Source organism: Babylonia areolata, chromosome 3, assembly GCF_041734735.1.
Source record: "Babylonia areolata isolate BAREFJ2019XMU chromosome 3, ASM4173473v1, whole genome shotgun sequence".
NCBI lineage: Eukaryota > Metazoa > Mollusca > Gastropoda > Neogastropoda > Buccinidae > Babylonia > Babylonia areolata.
The window spans coordinates 5,501,084-5,522,650 of NC_134878.1; the positions used below are offsets into that span (position 1 = coordinate 5,501,084).

The following is a 21,567-nucleotide window of genomic DNA, read 5'->3' on the forward strand; positions in this document are numbered from 1 at the left end:
TTTTATTTTGTTTCAAATTCTTTTTTTTTTTTCTTTTTTCTTTTTCCTTCAGGAACAAAACTCCACCCACACACAAGTTATCAACTGACGATAACTGACATACAAAAACATATGTATGACATATGATAACCAAAAGCACACATGTAAATGTAATCAAAGAACATAATTACAAATGTACTTTTATATATATAAAAAGCCTTACCCTATACATAAAAAATATTTCATCAACGAAAAACCATGCCATGTCAAATGTGAAGGTGTGTTCAGATTCCTTAAGGATATATATATAACAATTAACTGGCTTTCAACAATCAAGCAAACTGAGCAGAAAAAAGAAAAAGGGCAGGCAAAGAATTTTACTGGTAGTACCTGCATAAAAGTATATTCAATATTACCCATAATCACACAATGAAACGAGTAATGTACCTGAAAAAGACTTTATAAGCACTTCAGTTACACTTTAAATCCTTTTCAAGAGAACTCTCAGACTTTGGTCAGATTTTCAGACCGGTTTTGTTTGATTTTCAGACCGTTATCTAATTCATTATATATTATGGACTGAATGTTGCCTTTACAATTACATCAAGTGCATTTGTTTTAGAGATGTTGCAGTTGAGAGTAAAACATGACTGAGCTAAGGAAAACCTTTCTTACTTGAATTTTCATTCATACCAGTTGTTTCACTTGCTGCTACGTCTGTCTAGTAATTTTCTTTGTCCTTTGATATAGTTGAAATATCCATCTCCTATTCCGCAGTCTACCTACCCTGTTTCCCTTAATTCACCATACTACTCCCTCCTCCTCCCTTATTTCCCTCATTTCCTACCTTTTATTTGTGTATTTATCTAATTCTATACAACATTCGAATGTGATAATTAATTATTTAACAACATGTCTACAGTCACCACAAGGTGTGAAGTCCCCTCCTTTCAAATTTTGGACAAGAAAACCAAACGTTGGCAACAACAAAACAAAAAATATATATAAATAAATAAGAAGATAATAAATATATAAAGATGCCACTATTATCCTACTCAACTATCAGGTCACTTTTCAGGTTGTAAGCATTCTCTTTTTATGCCTATGTCTAAAATGTGAAGCTTGGATGATACTGAAAAGAACAAAAACAAAGGAGGTTTGTTGTTTGTTTGTTTGTTGTTGTTTGGTTTTTATTGTTGGTGGTGTTTGTTTTTTTGTTGTTGTTTTTTTTTTTTCTTTTTTGGTTTGTTTTTTTCTTCTTGTTGTTTTTTTTTAAGACAGAAAAGAAGGAATTAAGAAAAAAATCTTAACATGATAAATGAAAGAGTTTTGTTCATATGTATATATACACATATACAGTAATGTATACATACATGTATATGGTGTATGCATGATATTAGACAGCAAAATCAACAACCAAAAAAGATTAAGAAATGTATAAACAAGAAGTAAAACCAAAAAAGAAAAAAAAAGAAAAAGGGCTTCTTTTTTTTTTTTTAAGTATATCATCAAAAACATTACCAATCATCACTAAATTCCCCAAATTTTCCAGACTTTTTTGCTCTGTTTTTGTTTTATCTTGAAATTTCAAAAGTGCACGTGAAACACTTGTGTACAACTTCATACACATCAATGTCAGTGTGTGCATGAAATGCATTGCCTTGCTTCTCTGTTCAAGGTTTTGAACTCGTCTTGTGTGCAGTTTCTCTCTCTTTTTCATGATAGATAGAGAGACAGGGAGGGAAAGAAAGAGAGAGAATTTTTATTAATTTTAATAGAAATATTGACCACACTGCTGTTCACAAATTGATGCAGTTCTAATACCAGCATAACATACAATCAAGATGACGATTATCATCATAACTATAGTATCGAACTGAAGGCATCTTTACAACCATAACAACATAGGTATCTGTGTTGAACACTTATAAGAGACATGAACACAAACTTCTGCTTTCCACTAATTCCAGACACACAAACACATTAACTTGGGTCTTAGAAACATGCCCTTGTCTGTCATGCATGATTCTCTCTCTCTCTCTCTCTCTGACACACACACACACACACACACACACACACTCACCTTAGAGATGAAGTCAGAAATAAGAGCACAATAAACAGACAGGGGTAATAAGTGAGAAGTGAAGAAAGAAACTATCACCTCATGCCCATTTACAACAAGGGAAACCTAACTGCATATAAGCTTCACAGAAAGTGAGCAAAAAAGCACAACGTGAAAGTAACTGTTCCGTAAAAAATGCATGCAACACATGACAAGACTCCAGTACACATGAACATGCGCTACTTCCTCTTGATCACCTTGAGACTTCCATTCCCAATTAACACACACGACCCATGCCTTCACATTGTTCTCAAGGCTCCAGCACTCTCCCACTTGTGCACAATGACACAGTATTTCATTGTACTTTTCATACACAATATGAGTCATCATTTACTATCAATCCGCTTGTGAAATTGTCATTTTTCACATGAAAAACACTTTTAAACAGATCAGCTCAGCAACATTTATTACATACAATTTACACTATATGAAACAATCAGTTCAGCAACATTTATTACATGTATACAATTGACGTTATATGAAACAATCAACAACAGGAAAAGAATGGGAAACAAATCTGTAAACATCCCAAGACAAAATATAAAAACACACATCCTCACCACCTACCCCCCAAAAAACAAACCAAAATTAGAAGAAAAAAAAGAATGAGAGAGTGAAAGCAAAACGTAAATCACTAAATGCCATTTGAACGAGAACAACTCGGTATATATTCAGTAAGGAAATTATATTATCTGCAAATGTAATCTGCACAAAAAGAAGTAAAATAAAATTTGTTTTCCCCCTCAACACACACTTTGTGTTACTAAGTTTGGTAAATCTGTACAAATAGATATCACATTTCAAAATGTAAGAGGGATCAACGGTACACTATTCATTTAGTTGACCTCTTTTACCACACAAATCCCTTCAAGACAGATAGAACCCAGAAGTCAGAATCCATCAAAAAAAAAAAAAAAAAGGACAAACCTTCTGGGTGAGATCAGGCAAAATGTAACTGTTGTCATTCTGCACATTCAGTATTATCACCTTAGAATTCCACATCACATAATTTCCATTCCTCTCATCATTAATTTGTTTTGCAAACAATGTATACACTTCTTCCCATCACTCAGTCATACAGATAAATATATATGGAAGAACCAGTTCTCAAGTTGTTTTCTTTCTGACCTGATGGTAGATGCTACATTTTTCCATCAACAAATAAACTCTCCATCATTTGTGATTCAGTATCATCACTCTTCTTGTGCATTTCATTCCAGTGAAAAATAATTTCTCCTGCTGCTGTGCGGAAAAACAGAAAAGGCAACTGACCCTTTCATTGTCAGAACACACCATGCAGTGAACAAATAATTTACATGTCTTTGTTGTTTAAAGCCCAGCAGACCACGCAGGTTCATTTCACTTTCAGGGCTGAAAAACTTAACGATCCTGCAGAACCTGAAAAAAAAAAGGAAAGGAAAATGAGTAACTGTTATACCTATGCAACAAAACTAGGATATTCCTCTGCAACTGGTCATCCCATCAATTTTTCACCACAGCATTCAAAAAGAAATGAAAAAGAATTAAAAAACAAAAACCAACCTTAAAGTTAAATGTAAACTAAATCATCAACAACAATAAAAGTAAAAGTTTTCCTGATCAATAATCATTCACACCTCTTCCTGCCAACTCTGTTCTAAGTTCAACTCCCTTTTCACCTTATTCTCGCCATTATTCATGAGAGACAACAATTAAACATACCAACTCGAAGTAGTTTTACATTTCTTTCATCTTTATGTATCATTCTTTCTCTCTGAAAAATATTTTTTCAAGTAAATACACTATTTAGAAAAAAAAAATTATGTTTACTGACTTTTTGCCCATCTTATGTTGTTGTTGTTTTTTTTTGTTTTTTTGGGGGGGGTTGTTTGTTTAATCTCTTGGACAGTCTTGCTCCAGTATTTCTCAACAGCCACAGTTTCCATGAGTGTGTGTGTGTACATGCTACTGAATATGCATGGTTTTGCTGACGACACTGCTGTAGCTGAAATTATGTCTTCCATGCCTTCCATCAATGATTCAATATATCTCAGAAGCGAACAACTCTTAACCGTTAACTTAACCCGTTTAACCCCGGATAGTTCACAGCTTCGGCAGGTTCTCCTGCCATATTAATGCAAAAAAAGGAAGAAAATAAACTGAAATTCACAGGTTTTTCATCCAAACTGACACAAGCAAACGCAGCCAGAAATTCTATACACATTAGTTCCCTTCCAGGAAATTTCTCGAGCTCTGGGCTGAATACAACCGAGAAAATAAGAAAAAAAAAATCTAATTTCTTGCACATTGTATCTGGTGAAATCAGGAAACACAAAACCCTTAACTTCTGACTGATTTCTTTTTTATCACTGAAATATTTCATTTTTTGTTGTGTGAGCATGTTGCTTACCTTAATAAGACTTTACAAATCACAAATCAAAGAGTTTCAGGAAGACTAGCAAAACGTTAACCATAGCACATACATGTTCTAATGTTATCCACCCATTATTATAACTGTACTTTAGCCGTTAACAACCAGTCCTATCTGTACTACTTTCTACTTTAAAAGCACTAAATAACAAATCATTATCAAACATAAAAAATAGAATATTTATGGCTCCCAGGTTCTGCAACTGATAAAAAATTCCAATAGCAAAACAGATGCTGTGTGTTCAAAATTACTTAATTAGTCAAGATGCCAAGACTTCCTTGTGTAACTGGTCCACAAGGAGTATCCTAAATCACTGAAAACTGCAATGAATGCACATCACACTCCTGGACACAAACTTGAGGCAAAAGTACATGTTCAAGATGTTGTCAATAAGGTCTTAAGGATAACAAACACAAGGACACTCACAACTGCAGCATTCCGTCCAGTACCACCCACCCCCACCCCCCATCCCCCACAGTCTCAACAGTCCAGACAGCATTATACATTGACCGGCAGCGATTCCTGATCCCCATTCTCCTCCACGTCCCGGTCTTCCAATGACTCCATCTGATCGTAGATGGCAGAGGCAATCTCCTGCATGTGACTATGACTGTCTCTGTGACCTTGGCGGTGCAGGGCGGAGGAGGAGGAGAGAGGGTGGTCCCCTGCTGAGATCTCAGCGTCCTCCTCACTGGACCCCTCCTCTGACAAGGGATGGTTGTCGGCCAGTCGCAACCGCTCCAGGTGAATGGACAGGTCGCGCTCCGTGGTGGCCCCAGTGGGCGGGCTTTCCGACGGGGTCTGTGGTGTGAGGGGGGTGTTGTAAGGTGTCGGGGGAGACAGAGACTGGTCCCCGGTTCGGTCCACCTGGCTGATTGGAATGGGACCTTGGGTCAGCCGCGAACCAGATGACGGTGTGCTTCCTTCCGTCCCGTCCGCACTGGGGCGGTCATTTTCGCCGTTACTGCTGGGCGGGACCCCTATCTTCAGGCCGGCGATCCCCTTCTTGCCGGGGATGTTGATCAGGTCGCGTTTGATCCTGCGCTTCTTGGTGCGGTCGTTCTGGCGGTACTGCACCATATTCTCAAAGTCAATGATGTAAACGAAGCCAGCAATGAGCAGCTCACAGCTGCGGTCCCCTTTCTTGTGGTGGGCCTCCAGGTCCAGACTGGTGCGGGCGTCGTACTGCCACCAGCCGTTAACGCCCTCGTAGTACCACTGGTAGCCCTCGTCAAACACCACAGGGGGCGTGGCCTCCTCCTGCTGCAGGAGGTTGGGGCGCAGGAAGAAGTCTGGGGGAATCTCCTGGCGGCAAAGGGCACAGCGCCGGTTCCTGCTCGCAGCACCCTTCACGCACAGGAAGCAGAAGATGTGGGCACAGGGCAGCTGCACTGGGTGCAGGCTGGGCTGGAGACACACTGCACAATCCGGGGACTCTCCTGACGACACACACCACACAGCACTTCAATACTGAGCGTCAGTTAAACTAAATTTTTTTTAACATCTATTTCAGCTTAATTAGTCCACTGAACAACTAAAAGTTATCTGGGAATTTTTCACCATGAATGAGAATAGCCCATGATTGTGTACACATATTTGTACTGGAACTGGTATAATTCCAAGTACTGTATACATGTGATACATGACCAATAGTGCTATAATGTGTCTGTACATGCAACGATGTACATGTATGAAGCATGTATCTATGCATCACATATGGAGTACTGGAGCATGGAGGATTTCAACAACTAAGATCTGTGCACAGATTCACTGTTTCACAGTAAACTTGTATGGTGTGTGCACCTGTTAACATGTCTTCAAAATACGATGCTATACTACAGTGATTCAGTTTGTGGATGGTTCAAGTTTGATGTATTCAGGTTCACTGTTAACATGAAACTTGAAACATCATGGCTCAACATCAATGGTTGCCCGGCTGCCCAGGGAAAGTAGATCATCATGTTAGGCAAGCTCCTTCCTGTATTTGTAAGCGACAAGCAATATATTTTTTTTATTGATTTTTTAGTTGTTTATTTTTATGGGTTTTTTTTTTTTTTTAATTACTGGTAGTGCTCCCAATGTAAGATATTCTCCAGCAATGTTTCAAGTCACAACTTCGATTTCGACACAGAGTGAAGAAGTGAGTAGTCATGTGAAACTATATTTTTCATATAATTTGTCTTCTGGTGTCACCCAACTCCTCAAAAGGACCAAGGTCAAAGACTCATCCAACCTGCACGCTGGTGGTCACGGACCAGTTTCCCTGACACACTGACCACAGCATTCTCCACATTTACTGTTATTGGGACAATGCAAAGTCCGTTTTAATTCTGTTTAGCACACTGTTTTGACACTGCTGCTGATTATGTGTTGGCCAGTCTTCTTGACCAAAAATTTTAATTTCACTGGCAATGCCTGCCCGTAGGTGTTACATATCATTACTGAGATCTGTCTGTAGTAAACCCAAGAGAGCAACAACTTGAACACATGATGAATAGCTGCGACCACCTCCCTACAACCACCCTTCATCTCTTGCTACATGGCCATACTATAGTAGTTTTCTTGGTTTGAATTTAACTGATTATGTAGCAAGATTCAATGGCCTTGCTAAAACAATCCTCCAAGGAAGTGTGCTGCTTCGTGGTTTGGAAAACTGATATTATCTTGAAATTACACTTCAGTTCTATGGCTTAAACTTAAAAGTATGTGAACAGGTAACACAGCACTGACACCACCAGAACAGTTTCAGTTTCAGTTTCACTTTCTCAAGGAGGCGTCACTGCGTTCGGACAAATCCATACACGCTACACCACATCTGTTGAGCAGATGCCTGACCAGCAGCATAACCCAACGCGCTTAGTCAGGCCTTGAGTGCATGCTTACATATTTGTGTACCTATGAAAGTGGATTTCATTTTACGTAATTTTGCCAGAGGACAACACTCTCGTTGCCATGGGTTCTTTTTCAGTGCGCCAAGTGCGTGCTGCACACGGGACCTCGGTTTATCGTCTCATCCGAAAGACTAGACGCTCAGTTTGATTTTCCTGTCAAACTTAGGAGAAAGGGCGAGAGCGGGATTCGAACCCACACCCTCATGGACTCTCTGTATTGGCAGCTGAGCATCTTAACCATTCTGCCACCTTCCTCCTCCCACCAGAACAACACTATTATTATTAAGATGAGCCTTTTTGCGGGAGGCTGTGGTGTTGTGGATGGGCAAAAAAACTTTCCTCAACTTTCTGAAATGAATAGCAGCACTAATGCCATGTAATATACTTTGGAAAAATCTGATTATGTTTTGATGTCTCTCACTTGATAAAATGACAAACAAGTGCAAACATTAAAACATTAACCCATAGGAAATGTAACGTGTTGTATTTGAGTTACTTTAACATTTTAGTATTGTTTTATTATTTGATAATTCAGCTGATGTTTTGGTTTGTTTGTTAGTGGTGATGGTGGTGGGATGTGTGTGTGTGTGTGTGTGTGTGTGTGTGTTGCAGTGTTGTGTTCCGACGAGCATAATAGACCTTAATAGTATCTGTTTTAGAAAATTCTCGAATAAAGTATGCACTGACCTTGACAAATTTCTTCCTTTCCGTCCACATCACTTATGTTGTACGTCACAGATGGTTGCAAGGGGGTCTTTTTGCTTTGTTTTTTCGGATCTTTTGTTTCCCCGTCAGCATCCATCTCAGCTTCTTGTGTTCTTCCCGATAAATCACTAAGCTCCGTAGAGTTATAAGCTTTTGGTTGCGCATTTCGCCAATTGACTTATTGCCGGACGGGACAGAACGTGAGCGCCGAGAAAACAGTCTTAGATTTATCTCCACGGGCATTTTCAGAGTGATTTAAATCATGTCTTACCTCTCTTTCTTATGTGTATGCGTGAGTGCGTGTGCGTACTGAAGTGCGTGTGTGCGCCCGAGTTAGTATGGTCATCTGTGCATTTGCACACATGTACAACAAACAGATGATGAAGTCAGAAATACCAAGCAGTGAAACAACACAACAAAAGTGAAGCAAATAATGGAGAAGAACAACAAACCACAATAGTAGAATTAATATTTTGACGTAAACTAAATGCACATTTCAATTTTGAATCAGTTCCACGGGACAGCATCTGTTTTGGCATAAAGGACTAAATTAAGAAATTCCAATCTCATTCCTCTATCTCTCCATCTCCCCCCTCCCCCTTGTTTGTTTGTTTTATGCTATAGTTTCGGGTGACTTCAATCCATATATGCAGTATGGACATCATTTATACGAATAAATGACACATTTGGAACAGCGGGCAAATAAAAGTATTATCTTCAAATTACAAGTTATACCATGTTATTTTCAATACTTTCATTTATTTACTTTTAGAGTATTGAATTAAGCAAAACATTTTTCTTTCATTCAGCCAGGCTTGCGGCTCAAAAGAAAGGAAGACGACTATTGCGAAAGCAACAAAGAAGAAGAATAAAGAAATTATATCAAAATATCAAAAACAATCATGGATACATTATTTCACAGCGGAAGAACAAAATCGTGTGGCAGATTTCCTACTCATGAATGTTGTATTTGATGCAGTTTCCAGTATCAAAAATAAGTTTGATTAATAAGTGACCTGGGTAGAAGTAATTGTTAAGAGAGAGAGAGAGAAAAGACAGAGAGAGTTTTACACAATGTCATCTTACGAGCGACTCGTAGAGTCGTTTATAATACGAAACTAACAGTGCAGCACTTCTCGTTACGTCATATCCTTTTCTCTGCCGGCAACATGGAGAACATGGAGAGATACGACTTGACGCCAACATTATGCCAATACCTTGATCGCCATTTAGTGTTTCCTCTCCTTGAGTTCTTATCGGTAAAAGAAGTAAGTAAAGGTTGTTAAAATTAAAGTTGCTAACAAAATACTGGTTGTTTTCATAAGAATGGTTCCACATATGTTACCTTGTTCGTTTTATTCTGTTGGCCATTCACGCATGTATGCGATGCAACCATGAGGGAAATCAGCGGACATATATTTGTTTTAGGAGAAAACAAGCATGTTTAGAATTCAGATTGATTACTGCCGTTTTCTTGTTTCTTCAACGATACGACTTTTTTCCAGTTTCACAAAATCGGTGATTAAATCGAGCGATTTCTTTGACCCTCAAGTTACCTTGTTATGGAGTGTTGAGACGTCCAGTGGCGAGGAGTGACAAAACGAGTAATTTGACGCTTCTGATTGATTGTAAAGTTCTTCAGAAAATAATTTGATTTCTTACCCTTTTTTTAAGCACAAAAGCAGTTTACTTTTAGCGTGATCATTTCTATTCATAGTGCTGTGGTGGTCACATTGTCACTTTATTATAGTTTATCAACTTTATGATAATTATAGTTCACTGCCACCAGATTCATTCCAAGTACAGCCTGCCTATAACTGTAAGACTGTAACTAAGACCACCTTCAGAAAGAACACCCTTTCTTTCAGCACAGTGTTTGTGTGTGTGTGAGGGTGGAAATACTTTTGTTCAATTCAGATTCAGTACTACAGTAGTGAGTTAAAAGACGCTTTATTGATACACATGGAAATTAACATGTGCAATCACAGGCTCATGTAAACACCAACATAAAATAAACATGAGCACCATAAAAAAAAACATTAAAAGTAATCAAATAAGAATTCACAGTAGCTGAACATAGACTAAAACAAACTACGCACACATCCGATTTGATAAAACTGGACAGAGAACTGCAAATGTGTACTATAAAACTAAAAAAAAATAACATTTTTACTTCAGCTCTACGATGAGAAGGACATGTTGAAAGGGAAGCTGAATTTGTTGAGCAACACCAACATGGTTGACTTTGCAATGGATGTCCACAAAAACCTGTATCCTGATCAACGAGATCCAGTCTGTGAGTATTGAACTTGAACTAATTGAGAGCTGTTTCCATATTTTTAAACTGTGAAATTGTGAATGTATTATGGGTTTGTATATGATGCACTTCCAGCGCATGTGAATGACAGTGAGTGATAACACAAACATCACCAAACTCCAAAGACAGATTCTGAGATTGTTATGTTTGTATACGGTAGAGTCCATGTAACAGGTTAGATACCATGTGACAATGGTTGTGGATGACTGGTATTACCCACAGAAGCCTTTATGATTTGACCATTTCCTTTTCTTTTATATAAGTTTAATTGTATCGTTCAATGATAATTGATATGTATATTTCATTACATTATGTCTTGTTCAGTTGTTGATTCTTTGTTTACACTTAAGTGAGGTGGTCAGTTTTTTAGTTTGATCTGTACAGACCTCACTCCAGTTTTGATTTGTAACATGTAATGCCACAAGATGATGATGTGTGATTGCAAATCATGTTTTATTTTTCTTACCATTTTGTTGAAATGTTTTCCAAGTTTTGTAATGATAAACTCATAGAAGAAAATAAATGTTTTAATGCTGATGACACCTGTGACATTAGGAATTTCAAAGAAACGATATGTACAGTTATCAAATCTGTTACTGAATGAGTGTTATTCAACTTAGTGTGACATGTTTTCCACTGGTTTTGCTCTCATTTGACCCATGTGACGCTATACAACAATACAACACAAAAAGATATGGATGTGTATTTAATAATGAGAATATTTGATAGTTTGAGTGGAGTTTTTTTTCATTTTGCTTATGCCCCAACTTACACAGTAGCAGTATAAGAGTATAGTATGATTATGAATCCATCATAACCTATACTATGAGACGATGCACCCCCAATGGTGGTAACGTTGTGTGCAGCTCTACGAGAGAAGCGTCAGGAGGTGGTGGGCAAGCTCAAGAGTCTGCAGGCAGAGACAGATGTCATCACCAAGATCTTTGAGGAACCAGAGGTCCAACGCCAGATTCAGAGCTCGAGGTTAGAACTGTTGTTGTTGGTGTTGATTATTTTCTGGTTTCTTGGACAGAATTACTGACTTGATTCCTGTTGTGTGTAGTGTTCGAGGATATGATGAAATTTATTGAAACTACAGGTCGTGAATGTTTTTTTGTGGTTATTGTTTGAAAATTTTTCACTCACTTTTTTTAAATTTTTTTTTTACAGTTTTCTAAACTTATTCATAACTGTCATACATTATTCATTAACTTATTGTTTGGTGTCATATACTGTACCATGTCAAACTGATGCAAACTAGGCCTATTGGTTTGCTCTGCTTGGCCAAATTTCGCGCGGCTAACAGTGAAAACTTTCAAACACTATTTGTTTACAGTTTGTTTGTTTTTTTGGGGAGGGTGGGGGGTTGTTTTTTGTTGACATTTTTTTTAGTCATATGTTGCAATATTTCAGGGATGGACGACAGCTGTTTGATTTCCTGTACAAGGAATATGGGGTGAGTTTTACACATTGACATTTCACAGACATTGTGTGTTTGTTGTTGTATTTTGTTTGTTTCTTGTTTTCTCATTGTTGTATTTTTCAAATTAATGATCAAAACTAATCCCTTCTACAGAGTTGTGATTACATTTATTGGTAGTCATCAGTTTAGTTAATCATTGTCACTGTTTACTAGTCAAACAAAATGTTGAAGTAAGTAAAGGGAGACTAATCATACTGCCTTGACATTAAAGGAAAAGTCAAAATATTACTCCTATGTTCTCGTAAAGATCTGCAAGTGGTCTTGTATGTGTTTGACCATATATCATTTTTGTTGTTCATGTCATTTCAGTTTAGATGCTTCCATTATATTATGATGCATGTTGGCTTCAAATATTTTATTGCTTGAGATTTTATTGTTAATGTGATTACTCATTTGATAGACTAGTTTGGATTTTTATCTGCTATAGTATTTGGTAGACACAGTTTAATGATTTTAAGTTTTGTTTTTTCATGACTATTACATTATACCGTGCTATAATATCTCAGCATTAACATGACAGATGCTTAAATGTATTATTTTAATCAGTTAGGCAAGCAGAAAATCACTGTAGATCAGATCAGTCCTGAATTAAGTGAGATTTGTCTTCATTTTTCAGTTCAAGCAGGAGATGTTGGACACATTGTACAAGTACGCCAAGTTCCAGTATGAGTGCGGCAACTATTCTGGCACTGCTGAGTACCTCTACTTTGTGCGCGTTCTGGTAAGTCCTGCTAAAACTCTTTCAGTAGGTTATCTGGGCTATAAGAAACTATCGATAGACCAAATCTTGTGTTTAGCTGGGCTGTAAGAAAATATAAATCAATGCATGGAACCTGCAAGTGACATAATTTATCTGTAGAAAACTTGTGAGAAAATCTGACAGCATGATTGATTGTGGTGTGTGTTTTTAGCTGCCCCCATCTGACCCCAACTTCAACAACGCCTGTTGGGGCAAACTGGCTAGTGAGATCCTCATGCAGAGCTGGGACGTCGCTCTGGAAGACCTCAAGAAGGTGCAGGAATTCATTGATACCAACGTGAGTGCTGGAATGTTGTCTGTCTTGTTTGTGCTTTCCTATCAATGTCTTTGTGGGGAAGAGGGACAGAGATAATAAGACAGACTGATTATTTTCAAGGGTCTAGGTTGAGTACTTGTGCTATGTGCTTTTTCTTTTACATATGTTTCTTCCTTTTCATTTCACAACTGAATAATAAATGATAACACACCCAGTATCTCCAGAGTTTTTAGAAGGACTTTTATTCGTGTATTAAACTGGTTCACAAAAGTACTGTTTTTTGTGCAGAAAATTTCGAGAATGCTGATGACAGTCTGATAGATTGGTTGTCATCCTTTTCTGTCTTTGTCTGTCACAGCAATTTCCCAATGCACTGGTGGGACTGCAGCAGCGGACATGGTTAATCCACTGGAGCTTGTTTGTCTTCTTCAACCACGCCAAGGGGCGTGATCTCATCATCGACCAGTTCCTCTACCAGCCCCTGTGAGTAGTTTGTTTTACTGGTCTCCTGTGCTGGCGCTTGATCATGAGGCGTTGATATGGACATTGTAGATTCAATTTTTTTCTCTCTTTTCTTTTCTTTTTTTTTTTCTGTCCCACCAGAAAATGTTACTCGCTTTCATGTTGCTGCAGAATGACTTACAAATTTCTGTGAATGCTTTGTTTCTGGCCTTTTCTTTCTGTGTTCTCTTCCTTCCTTGTTTTCTGTCTTTCTGGTCCATTCATCTGTATTGTTTCAAGAAAGTTTTTTTTTCTTCTTTTTTTTGTGTGTGTGTGTGTCTCTTTTCTGGACATGATAATTGGGTGCTGTTACAATGTTGTATTCATTTTTTGTGCTTGGGAAGTGTGGGGTGCCCTGGGGTGCTTGGGAAGTGTGGGGATTTGTGTGCCTGTTGTTTTCTTATGATTGTTTATTATGTGTAATCCTATTTATGCTCTAGTTAGTTTGTTTTCTTTTATCCTCTGATGGAAAACTAACAGAATTGTCAACATCTTCGGCTTGTCCAAGGTTTATGTGAATGAGTGTGACTGTACTTGTGCCTGATTTTCTTTTCCATGTTTTTTTTTGTGTGTGGAGGGGAGGTGGGGTGTTCTACAGGATCAAAATTAACAGCTTTCAGCCTAGATATGGTCCTGTGTAGTCGGCTAGGTCATAAGCAAGAAAGGATAAAGATGAAGGATAATAAACAGTAATGATATAAGGACATCCACTTTAATGATGAACAGTTATTATAATAAAAGTACATCCACTAAAGACACAAAAGACATGAAGCTAAGCACCTTCAGGTGATCTGAGAGAATGGGGTTTTGACAATATTCCAGTAACTATTGAAAATTAAAGGTGCAAATTGCTCTGTATCAATTGAATAGTGGCCTTGGCCCGTCCAAATGTAACAACAAGAAAAAAGAGAGTATGTCATTTTGATAATAAATCCCCGAAAAATTATTAAACATATATGGCAGGCTAAAAATAGTCATGCACATGGAAGCAAACCCACTTGCAGATACATGAGTATGCTTTGGGAAGAACCCAGCACAGGGTTGCATGTCATCGCTAATTTCATAGACTTAGGAAAACTTGGCTCAACTTCATGCTGCTGAGCTTGATCATGCAACCCAGTCCAGGAACACGGAGAGAGAGAAAGAAAGAAAGAACATCCTGATGCTAATGAAAGCTGTTGTAGCACAGTGCAGGGTGTGTGTTGTTGCAGGTACCTGAACGCCATCCAGACAATGTGCCCCCACATCCTGCGCTACCTGACCACGGCGGTCATCACCAACAAGGGGCGGCGCCAAAAGGTGCTCAAGGACCTGGTCAAAGTCATCCAGCAGGTGGGTGTGGCTTGTCCTTGGGGTTGAGTTTGATGACCTGTTGGCTAGCACCTGTAAGGTCTAGTTGTTTAGATCTTGGTGTGGTAATGGTTTTATTGCTCCAGGGGAAGAGTGTGGTGGTGGGGGGAGAGGAGCAGTTTTAGATGTCTTGTCAGGATGGGAGGTCCAGCTGGTGTTCCAATAGGGAGTCCAGGCTGTTGGTAGAGGGGTGTGGATTGTCTGCACACGTCACATTGCTTTCGGGTGGGTGCCTGGTCTGGAACTTATTGAGTGACAGAAGGGTGTTGCTCTTTGTGACTGCATTGTAGCAGTGTGTGTGTGTGTGTGTGTAAGTTTATGTGAGAAGATACTGCCTCAGAAAAGAATTGTTTCATTTCTTATGATGTATTCTATATTGAAACAGTTTCATGTGGACCAGGCCATTTATGTTGATCTTAAAGAATAAACTTTTGTATATCATGTTCAACTGCTTGCTTAATTTCTTTATGGTGTGCCCTTGCTGGTTTCCAGGAGTCCTACACCTATAAGGACCCCATCACGGAGTTTGTCATGTGTCTGTACGTGAACTTTGACTTCAACGGGGCCCAGCAGAAGCTGAGGGAGTGCGAGGTGGTGCTGATGAACGACTTCTTCCTGGTTGCCTGTCTGGAGGACTTCATCGAAAACGCCCGTCTCCTCATCTTCGAGACTTTCTGCCGCATCCACGAGTGCATTAGCATCACGTAAGGATAATAATGAGTTTTCTTTCATGAGGGAAGCAGAATAAGCAAATATATGCTTCTTTTTTTGTGCTTTTTTTGCTTTCTTTTTCACATCCAGCCCTCAGAGCAAAGGGGCACCTTGCAATACTTCATGGGGTTTTTTGGGGTGGGGGTTGGGGGGGGTGGGGTTGTTGGGTTTTTTTTGTTTTTGTCTTTTTCATATTTAAATCTTATCCTTTCTGTTAGCCAAGTAATAGATGTTGGGTTTTGTTGTATATGAAATCATAAAGCAAATGTCCCGTCTATATCATCCTTATTCTGTCTGTGGACAGCATTTTATATAAAACCAGTAAAAGAATTTTGTTTCTTGTGTTTTTTGTGGGTTTTTTTTTTGTTTTGTTTTGGGGGAGAAGGGGGGGCGGGGGTGGTCAAGGGGGGTAGAAGGCTTTTTTTGTTTGTTTTTTTTGTGGGGGCTCAGTGGTATGTAACTAACAGTACTCTCAGCCCACCATATGGATTACCCATTTCAGTTAAAAAAAAAAAAGTCTACATTAACTAATGTGCTTCTTCAATTCAATTGAATTCAAGTTCAAAATACTTTGTCATCTTCAACCAAAACAGAAAATTATCTTTCAGCTCACATCATGCCCGTCAGCAAATATCAAAGAGAACTGACACACCCTTCACTGATCACCCTGCACACACACAACTGCTGGCTGTGTGTGTGCTAGTTTGCGTGTTTGTTTTGTGTGATGTACTTAAATGCATGTATGTTGATGTGTGTATGACTTCATTGTAAATGTCGTGAGCTTCATGTCAGGGAGGTGTGAGCGTCATTCTGTCATATCATTGTCATCAGTCTGCATTGTCATAGTCATCAGTCTGTTGTAGTCAGTCTGCATCATCATTGTCTTCAGTCTGCATCATCATTGTCATCATTCTGTTGTCGTCAGCCTGCATCATCATTGTCTTCAGTCTGCATCATCATTGTCATCAGATGCATCGTTGTCTTCAGTCTGCATTATCATTGTCTTCAGTCTTCATTATCATTGTCGTCATTCTGTTGTCATAGTCTGCATCATCATTGTCGTCAGTCTGTCATCAGTCTGCATCATCATTGTCATTGTGTTGTCGTCAGTCTGCATCATCATCGTCTTCAGTGTGTGTTATCATTGTCTTCAGTCTGCATCATCATCATCTTCAGTGTGTGTTATCATTGTCTTCAGTCTGCATCATCGTTGTCGTCAGTCTGCATTGTCATTGTCTTCAGTCTGCGTTATCATTGTCGTCATTCTGTTGTCATCAGTCTGTATCATCATTGTCATCAGTCTGCATTATCATTGTCGTCAGTCTGTGTTATCATTGTCGTCAGTCTGTTGTCTCAGTCTGCGTTATTGTCATCAGTCTGTTGTCTTCAGTCTGCATCATCGTTGTCTTCCATCTGCGTTATCATTGTAGTCAGTCTGTTGTCATCAGTCTGCATAATAATCATTGTCGTCATCTGCATCATCATTGTCATCAGTCTGTTGTCTCAGTCTGCTTTATCATTGTCATCAGCCTGTTGTCAACAGTCTGCATCATCATTGTCTTCAGTCTGCGTTATCATTGTCATCAGCCTGTTGTCAACAGTCTGCATCATCATTGTCTTCAGTCTGCGTTATCATTGTCTTCAGTCTGCATCATCACTGTTGTCAGTCTGCTTTATCTTTATCATCAATCTGCATCATCATTGTCGTCAACCTGTTGTCTTCAGTTTGCATCATCATTGTCGTCAGCCTGTTGTCGTCAGTCTGCATTATCATTGTCGTTAGTCTGCATCATCATTGTCATCAGTCTGCTTTATCTTTATCATCAGTCTGCATCATCATTGTCATCATTGTCGTCAGTCTGCATCATCATTATCGCCAGTCTGCTTTATCTTTATCATCAGTCTGCATCATCATTGTCATTGTGTTGTCGTCAGTCTGCATCATCATCGTCTTCAGTGTGTGTTATCATTGTCTTCAGTCTGCATCATCATCATCTTCAGTGTGTGTTATCATTGTCTTCAGTCTGCATCATCGTTGTCGTCAGTCTGCATTGTCATTGTCTTCAGTCTGCGTTATCATTGTCGTCATTCTGTTGTCATCAGTCTGTATCATCATTGTCATCAGTCTGCATTATCATTGTCGTCAGTCTGTGTTATCATTGTCGTCAGTCTGTTGTCTCAGTCTGCGTTATTGTCATCAGTCTGTTGTCATCAGTCTGCATCATCAGTTGTCGTCAATCTGCATCATCGATTGTCTTCCATCTGTGTTATCATTGTAGTCAGTCTGTTGTCATCAGTCTGCATAATCATTGTCGTCATCTGCATCATCATTGTCTTCAGTCTGTTGTCATCAGTCTGCATCATCATTGTCTTCAGTCTGCATCATTGTTGTCATCAGTCTGCATCATCATTGTCTTCAGTCTGTTGTCATCAGTCTGCATCATCATTGTCTTCAGTCTGCGTTATCATTGTCTTCAGTCTGCATCATCACTGTTGTCAGTCTGCTTTATCTTTATCATCAATCTGCATCATTGTCATCAACCTGTTGTCTTCAGTTTGCATCATCATTGTCGTCAGCCTGTTGTCGTCAGTCTGCATTATCATTGTCGTCAGTCTGCATTATCATTGTCTGCATTATCATTGTCATCATTGTCGTCAGTCTGCATCATCATTATCGCCAGTCTGCTTTATCTTTATCATCAGTCTGCATCATCATTGTCATCAGTCTGCATCATCATTGTCATCATTGTCGTCAGTCTGCATTATCATTGTCGTCAGTCTGCATCATCATTGTCGTCAGTCTGCTTTATCTTTATCATCAGTCTGCATCATCATTGTCGTCAGTCTGCATCATCATTGTCATCATTGTCGTCAGTCTGCATCTTCTTCTTCTTCTTCTGCGTTCGTGGGCTACAACTCCCACGTTCACTCGTATGCACACGAGTGGGCTTTTACGTGCATGACCATTTTTACCCCGCCATATAGGCAGCCATACTCCGCTTTCGGGGGTGTGCATGCTGGGAATGGTCTTGTTTCCATAACCCACGGAACGCTGACATGGATTACAGGATCTTTAATGTGCGTATATGATCTTCTGCTTGCATATACACACGAAGGGGGTTCAGGCACTAGCAGGTCTGCACATATGTTGACCTGGGAGATCGTAAAAATCTCCACCCTTTACCCACCAGGCGCCGTCACCGTGATTCGAACCCAGGACCCTCAGATTGAAAGTGCAGCGCTTTAACCACTCAGCTATTGCACCCGTCGTCAGTCTGCATCAGAATTGTCGTCAGTCTGCATCATCATTGTCATCAGTCTGCTTTATCTTTATCATCAGTCTGCATCATCATTGTCGTCAGTCTGAGTTGTCATTGTCATCAGTCTTCGTTATCATTGTTGAGTGTCCTGTCTGTGCGGTGCTTTGAAAGAAGGCATCCATTGAAGTGATGACGGGGTTTCTCTGTTGCAGCATGCTGGCAGAGAAGCTGAACATGACTCCTGACGATGCAGAGAGGTGGATTGTCAACCTGATCCGTAATGCTCGTCTGGACGCCAAGATCGACTCCAAACTGGTGAGGCTGACTGGTGATGCTGGTCTTGTTTGTGCTGACGTTTCAGGTTGACAGATCTGCAGTGTGGAGATCGGCAGGGGATTCCTTCTTCTGTGTTTGTGCTGTCATTGAGATGCTGTTACTGCTTTGTTTCAGCTACTGGCTGACTGGAGAACACAAACTGCAGTTAGAAACACTTGAGCAGAGATGATGTTTAGACGTTAGACTGAAACTGCTTTCCATAAAACTACGGAAACTGCTTGCCATGAAACAAGATACGAGTTTTGAAGGGGGTCTTGTTTGTTTAAGATATTTTGTTGTAGTTTGGCTCATAAGTTTACCAAAAAAAAAAAAAAATTTTTTTTTTTCTTTTTTTTTTTTGAATCAATGTCGCCTTGGTATGAATGCATTTTGTGATGAATCAGTGGTGGATGGCATACCCAAGAATGTTCATTTGGGAAAAAAAATCAGTACAATAGACTTCTTCCATGTTGAGATGATAGGTAATTGCTTAAGAGCCACACTTAAGAATGAATTGTACCAGATATGAGTTAAATCTTGAGATCATAAGATTAAGGTGTTTGTGTTTTTTTAGCTCCTGAGATTTTTTTTTAAATAATGAAATGCACAATGTATGTATAGTTTCTGAGATCTTAACATTTAGATGTTTATTTTTTATGGCTTCTAAGATTTCTTTTTCTTTCCTTTTTCTTTTGTTTTTGTTGATAAAATCCGGTTTAATGCAGCATTCATGGATCAGTCAGCATGTCTGATGAGTCATTTTGTCAGTCAGACAGTGTGACCATGTTGTGTGTGTGTGTGTGTCAGGGTCACGTGGTGATGGGCACACAGGCGGTTTCCCCCTACCAGCAGGTGATAGAGAAGACGAAGAACCTAGCCTTCAGGTCCCAGGTGCTGGCCCTCACCATTGAGAAGAAAACTGCAGGACACAACAAACAGGATGTGAGTGGGGGCAGGGACACCAGTCAGAACAAATACAGTACAATACAATTCATCTTTTTAATCCGATTGGAAATTACATGTGCATTCAAAGGCTCGTCACCACAGTCTTTCAGTACATGAGCATTCAAAGGCTCGTCACTCAAACCACACAGACTCTCAGCACATGAGCATTCTAAGGCTCGTCACTCACACAACACAGACTCTTAGCACATGTGCATTCAAAGGCTCATCACTCACACCACACAGTCTCTCAGTACATTTGCATTCAAAGGCTTGTCACTCACACCACATTCTCTCAAAGGCTCTTTACTCACACCACAGTCTCTCAGCTTGAAGTCTAGTCTAACATATAGCTGAACATGGCAAAAATTATTGTACATGTATACAAACGTGCATGCAAACAAACATGCATGAACACTCGTCTGTGCAGGCGAGCATACGTGTGTACACATGCACGCACACACAAGAATTGATCCGTTAAAAACCGGTTCAGTTTGGTCAAGAGGAACAATCTGGAACTCTTTGCCAGAATATATTAAAGATAAGAATAGTAGTATCAGGTTCTTTAAATCGGCATACAAAACGTTTTCTGTTGTTGTTTTTTTAAGAAGTTAAACTTTTTTCTTTTTCTTCTTTTTTTTCCAATTTGGTGCTAAAATTGATGCCTTTCTTTTTTTTTTTTTTTTTTTTTTTTTTTTTTTTCTTTTTTTTCCCAGGGCTGGGTGGAAAAAAGCATATAAATTGCTCATCTCATTTCCCTGATTAAATGAAATTTCTCTCTGTCTCTCTCTCTGTCTATTTTTCCTGACCCACCAGTCACTTATACTGGGTTTGAACACAGTACCCATATATTGAAAGTCCAAACACTCTAAACGTTTGGCTATTGCACCACCCCATAGACGTGGATGTTAAAGTAAGGTTTGGCTCATGTTGCAGAACCAGTGGGGCAGTCAGGACTAGACGACCGGCAGACAGCAGCTCTTCTGTGTTCACACTGTTGCCAGTGCAGATTGACCTTGTGATCTGATTTCTTAGAAACAACAGAGGCAGAGAGACGCGGAAGTAGGGTTGTACTTTAACAAAAGCGCGTTTTACTCCATGCGGTTTTATGCCGCTGAACATTTTGTCATGGAGCACAGTCCAGTCACTGTGGTTGTCTTCATCCGTTATGAAAGTGGACATGCTAGAATCATGAATAAATCTGTGCTGTTTAAATCAACTGAGTGTGTGTGTGTGTTCAATGTGTGTGTGTTTGAATAAGTTTTGAATAAGTGGTAGCACCTGGGTAGAGTCAGTTAAGCTTTGAACTTTTTGATCCAGTGTTCTCCATTCATCTGGGTTCAAGGCCCCCTTTCGTCATGGTGCTGTGCTCATAGGAAAGGCATTCTCTGATTTTCCTCACTACACAGAGGTGTGAATGGATACCTGACTTGTGTGCAGGGAGGTTAATAAAATGGCAGGAGTGGACTGGTCACTACCTTCAAACGCCAAGCCCTAGAGACAGTGGATATGAATTCATTGCCCAGTTGGCTGCAAAACGCTATGGAGCTTTAAACATTTATAAG

General features: G+C 39.3%; 2 protein-coding genes across 2 annotated transcripts; one reads left to right on the plus strand and one right to left on the minus strand.

Moving 5' to 3' along the window:
- Positions 1 to 1,241: 1,241 nt before the first annotated feature.
- On the minus strand, positions 1,242 to 8,250 carry LOC143279680 (E3 ubiquitin-protein ligase RNF146-B-like). Its single transcript, XM_076583767.1, has 2 exons — positions 8,090 to 8,250; positions 1,242 to 5,950 (listed from the first exon to the last, which is right to left on the minus strand). The coding sequence occupies exons 1-2, from the start codon at positions 8,202 to 8,204 to the stop codon at positions 5,010 to 5,012; spliced, it is 1,056 nt and encodes a 351-aa protein (XP_076439882.1). The 5' UTR covers positions 8,205 to 8,250; the 3' UTR covers positions 1,242 to 5,009.
- Positions 8,251 to 9,215: 965 nt separating this feature from the next.
- Positions 9,216 to 21,221, plus strand: LOC143279681 (eukaryotic translation initiation factor 3 subunit E-A-like). Its single transcript, XM_076583768.1, has 12 exons — positions 9,216 to 9,375; positions 10,286 to 10,403; positions 11,291 to 11,408; positions 11,838 to 11,880; positions 12,524 to 12,628; positions 12,819 to 12,944; positions 13,282 to 13,406; positions 14,636 to 14,756; positions 15,267 to 15,478; positions 18,958 to 19,060; positions 19,868 to 20,002; positions 20,939 to 21,221. Exons 1-12 carry the CDS (start codon positions 9,277 to 9,279, stop codon positions 20,960 to 20,962), a joined length of 1,329 nt encoding a protein of 442 aa, XP_076439883.1. The 5' UTR covers positions 9,216 to 9,276; the 3' UTR covers positions 20,963 to 21,221.
- The last annotated feature ends 346 nt before the right edge of the window (positions 21,222 to 21,567 follow it).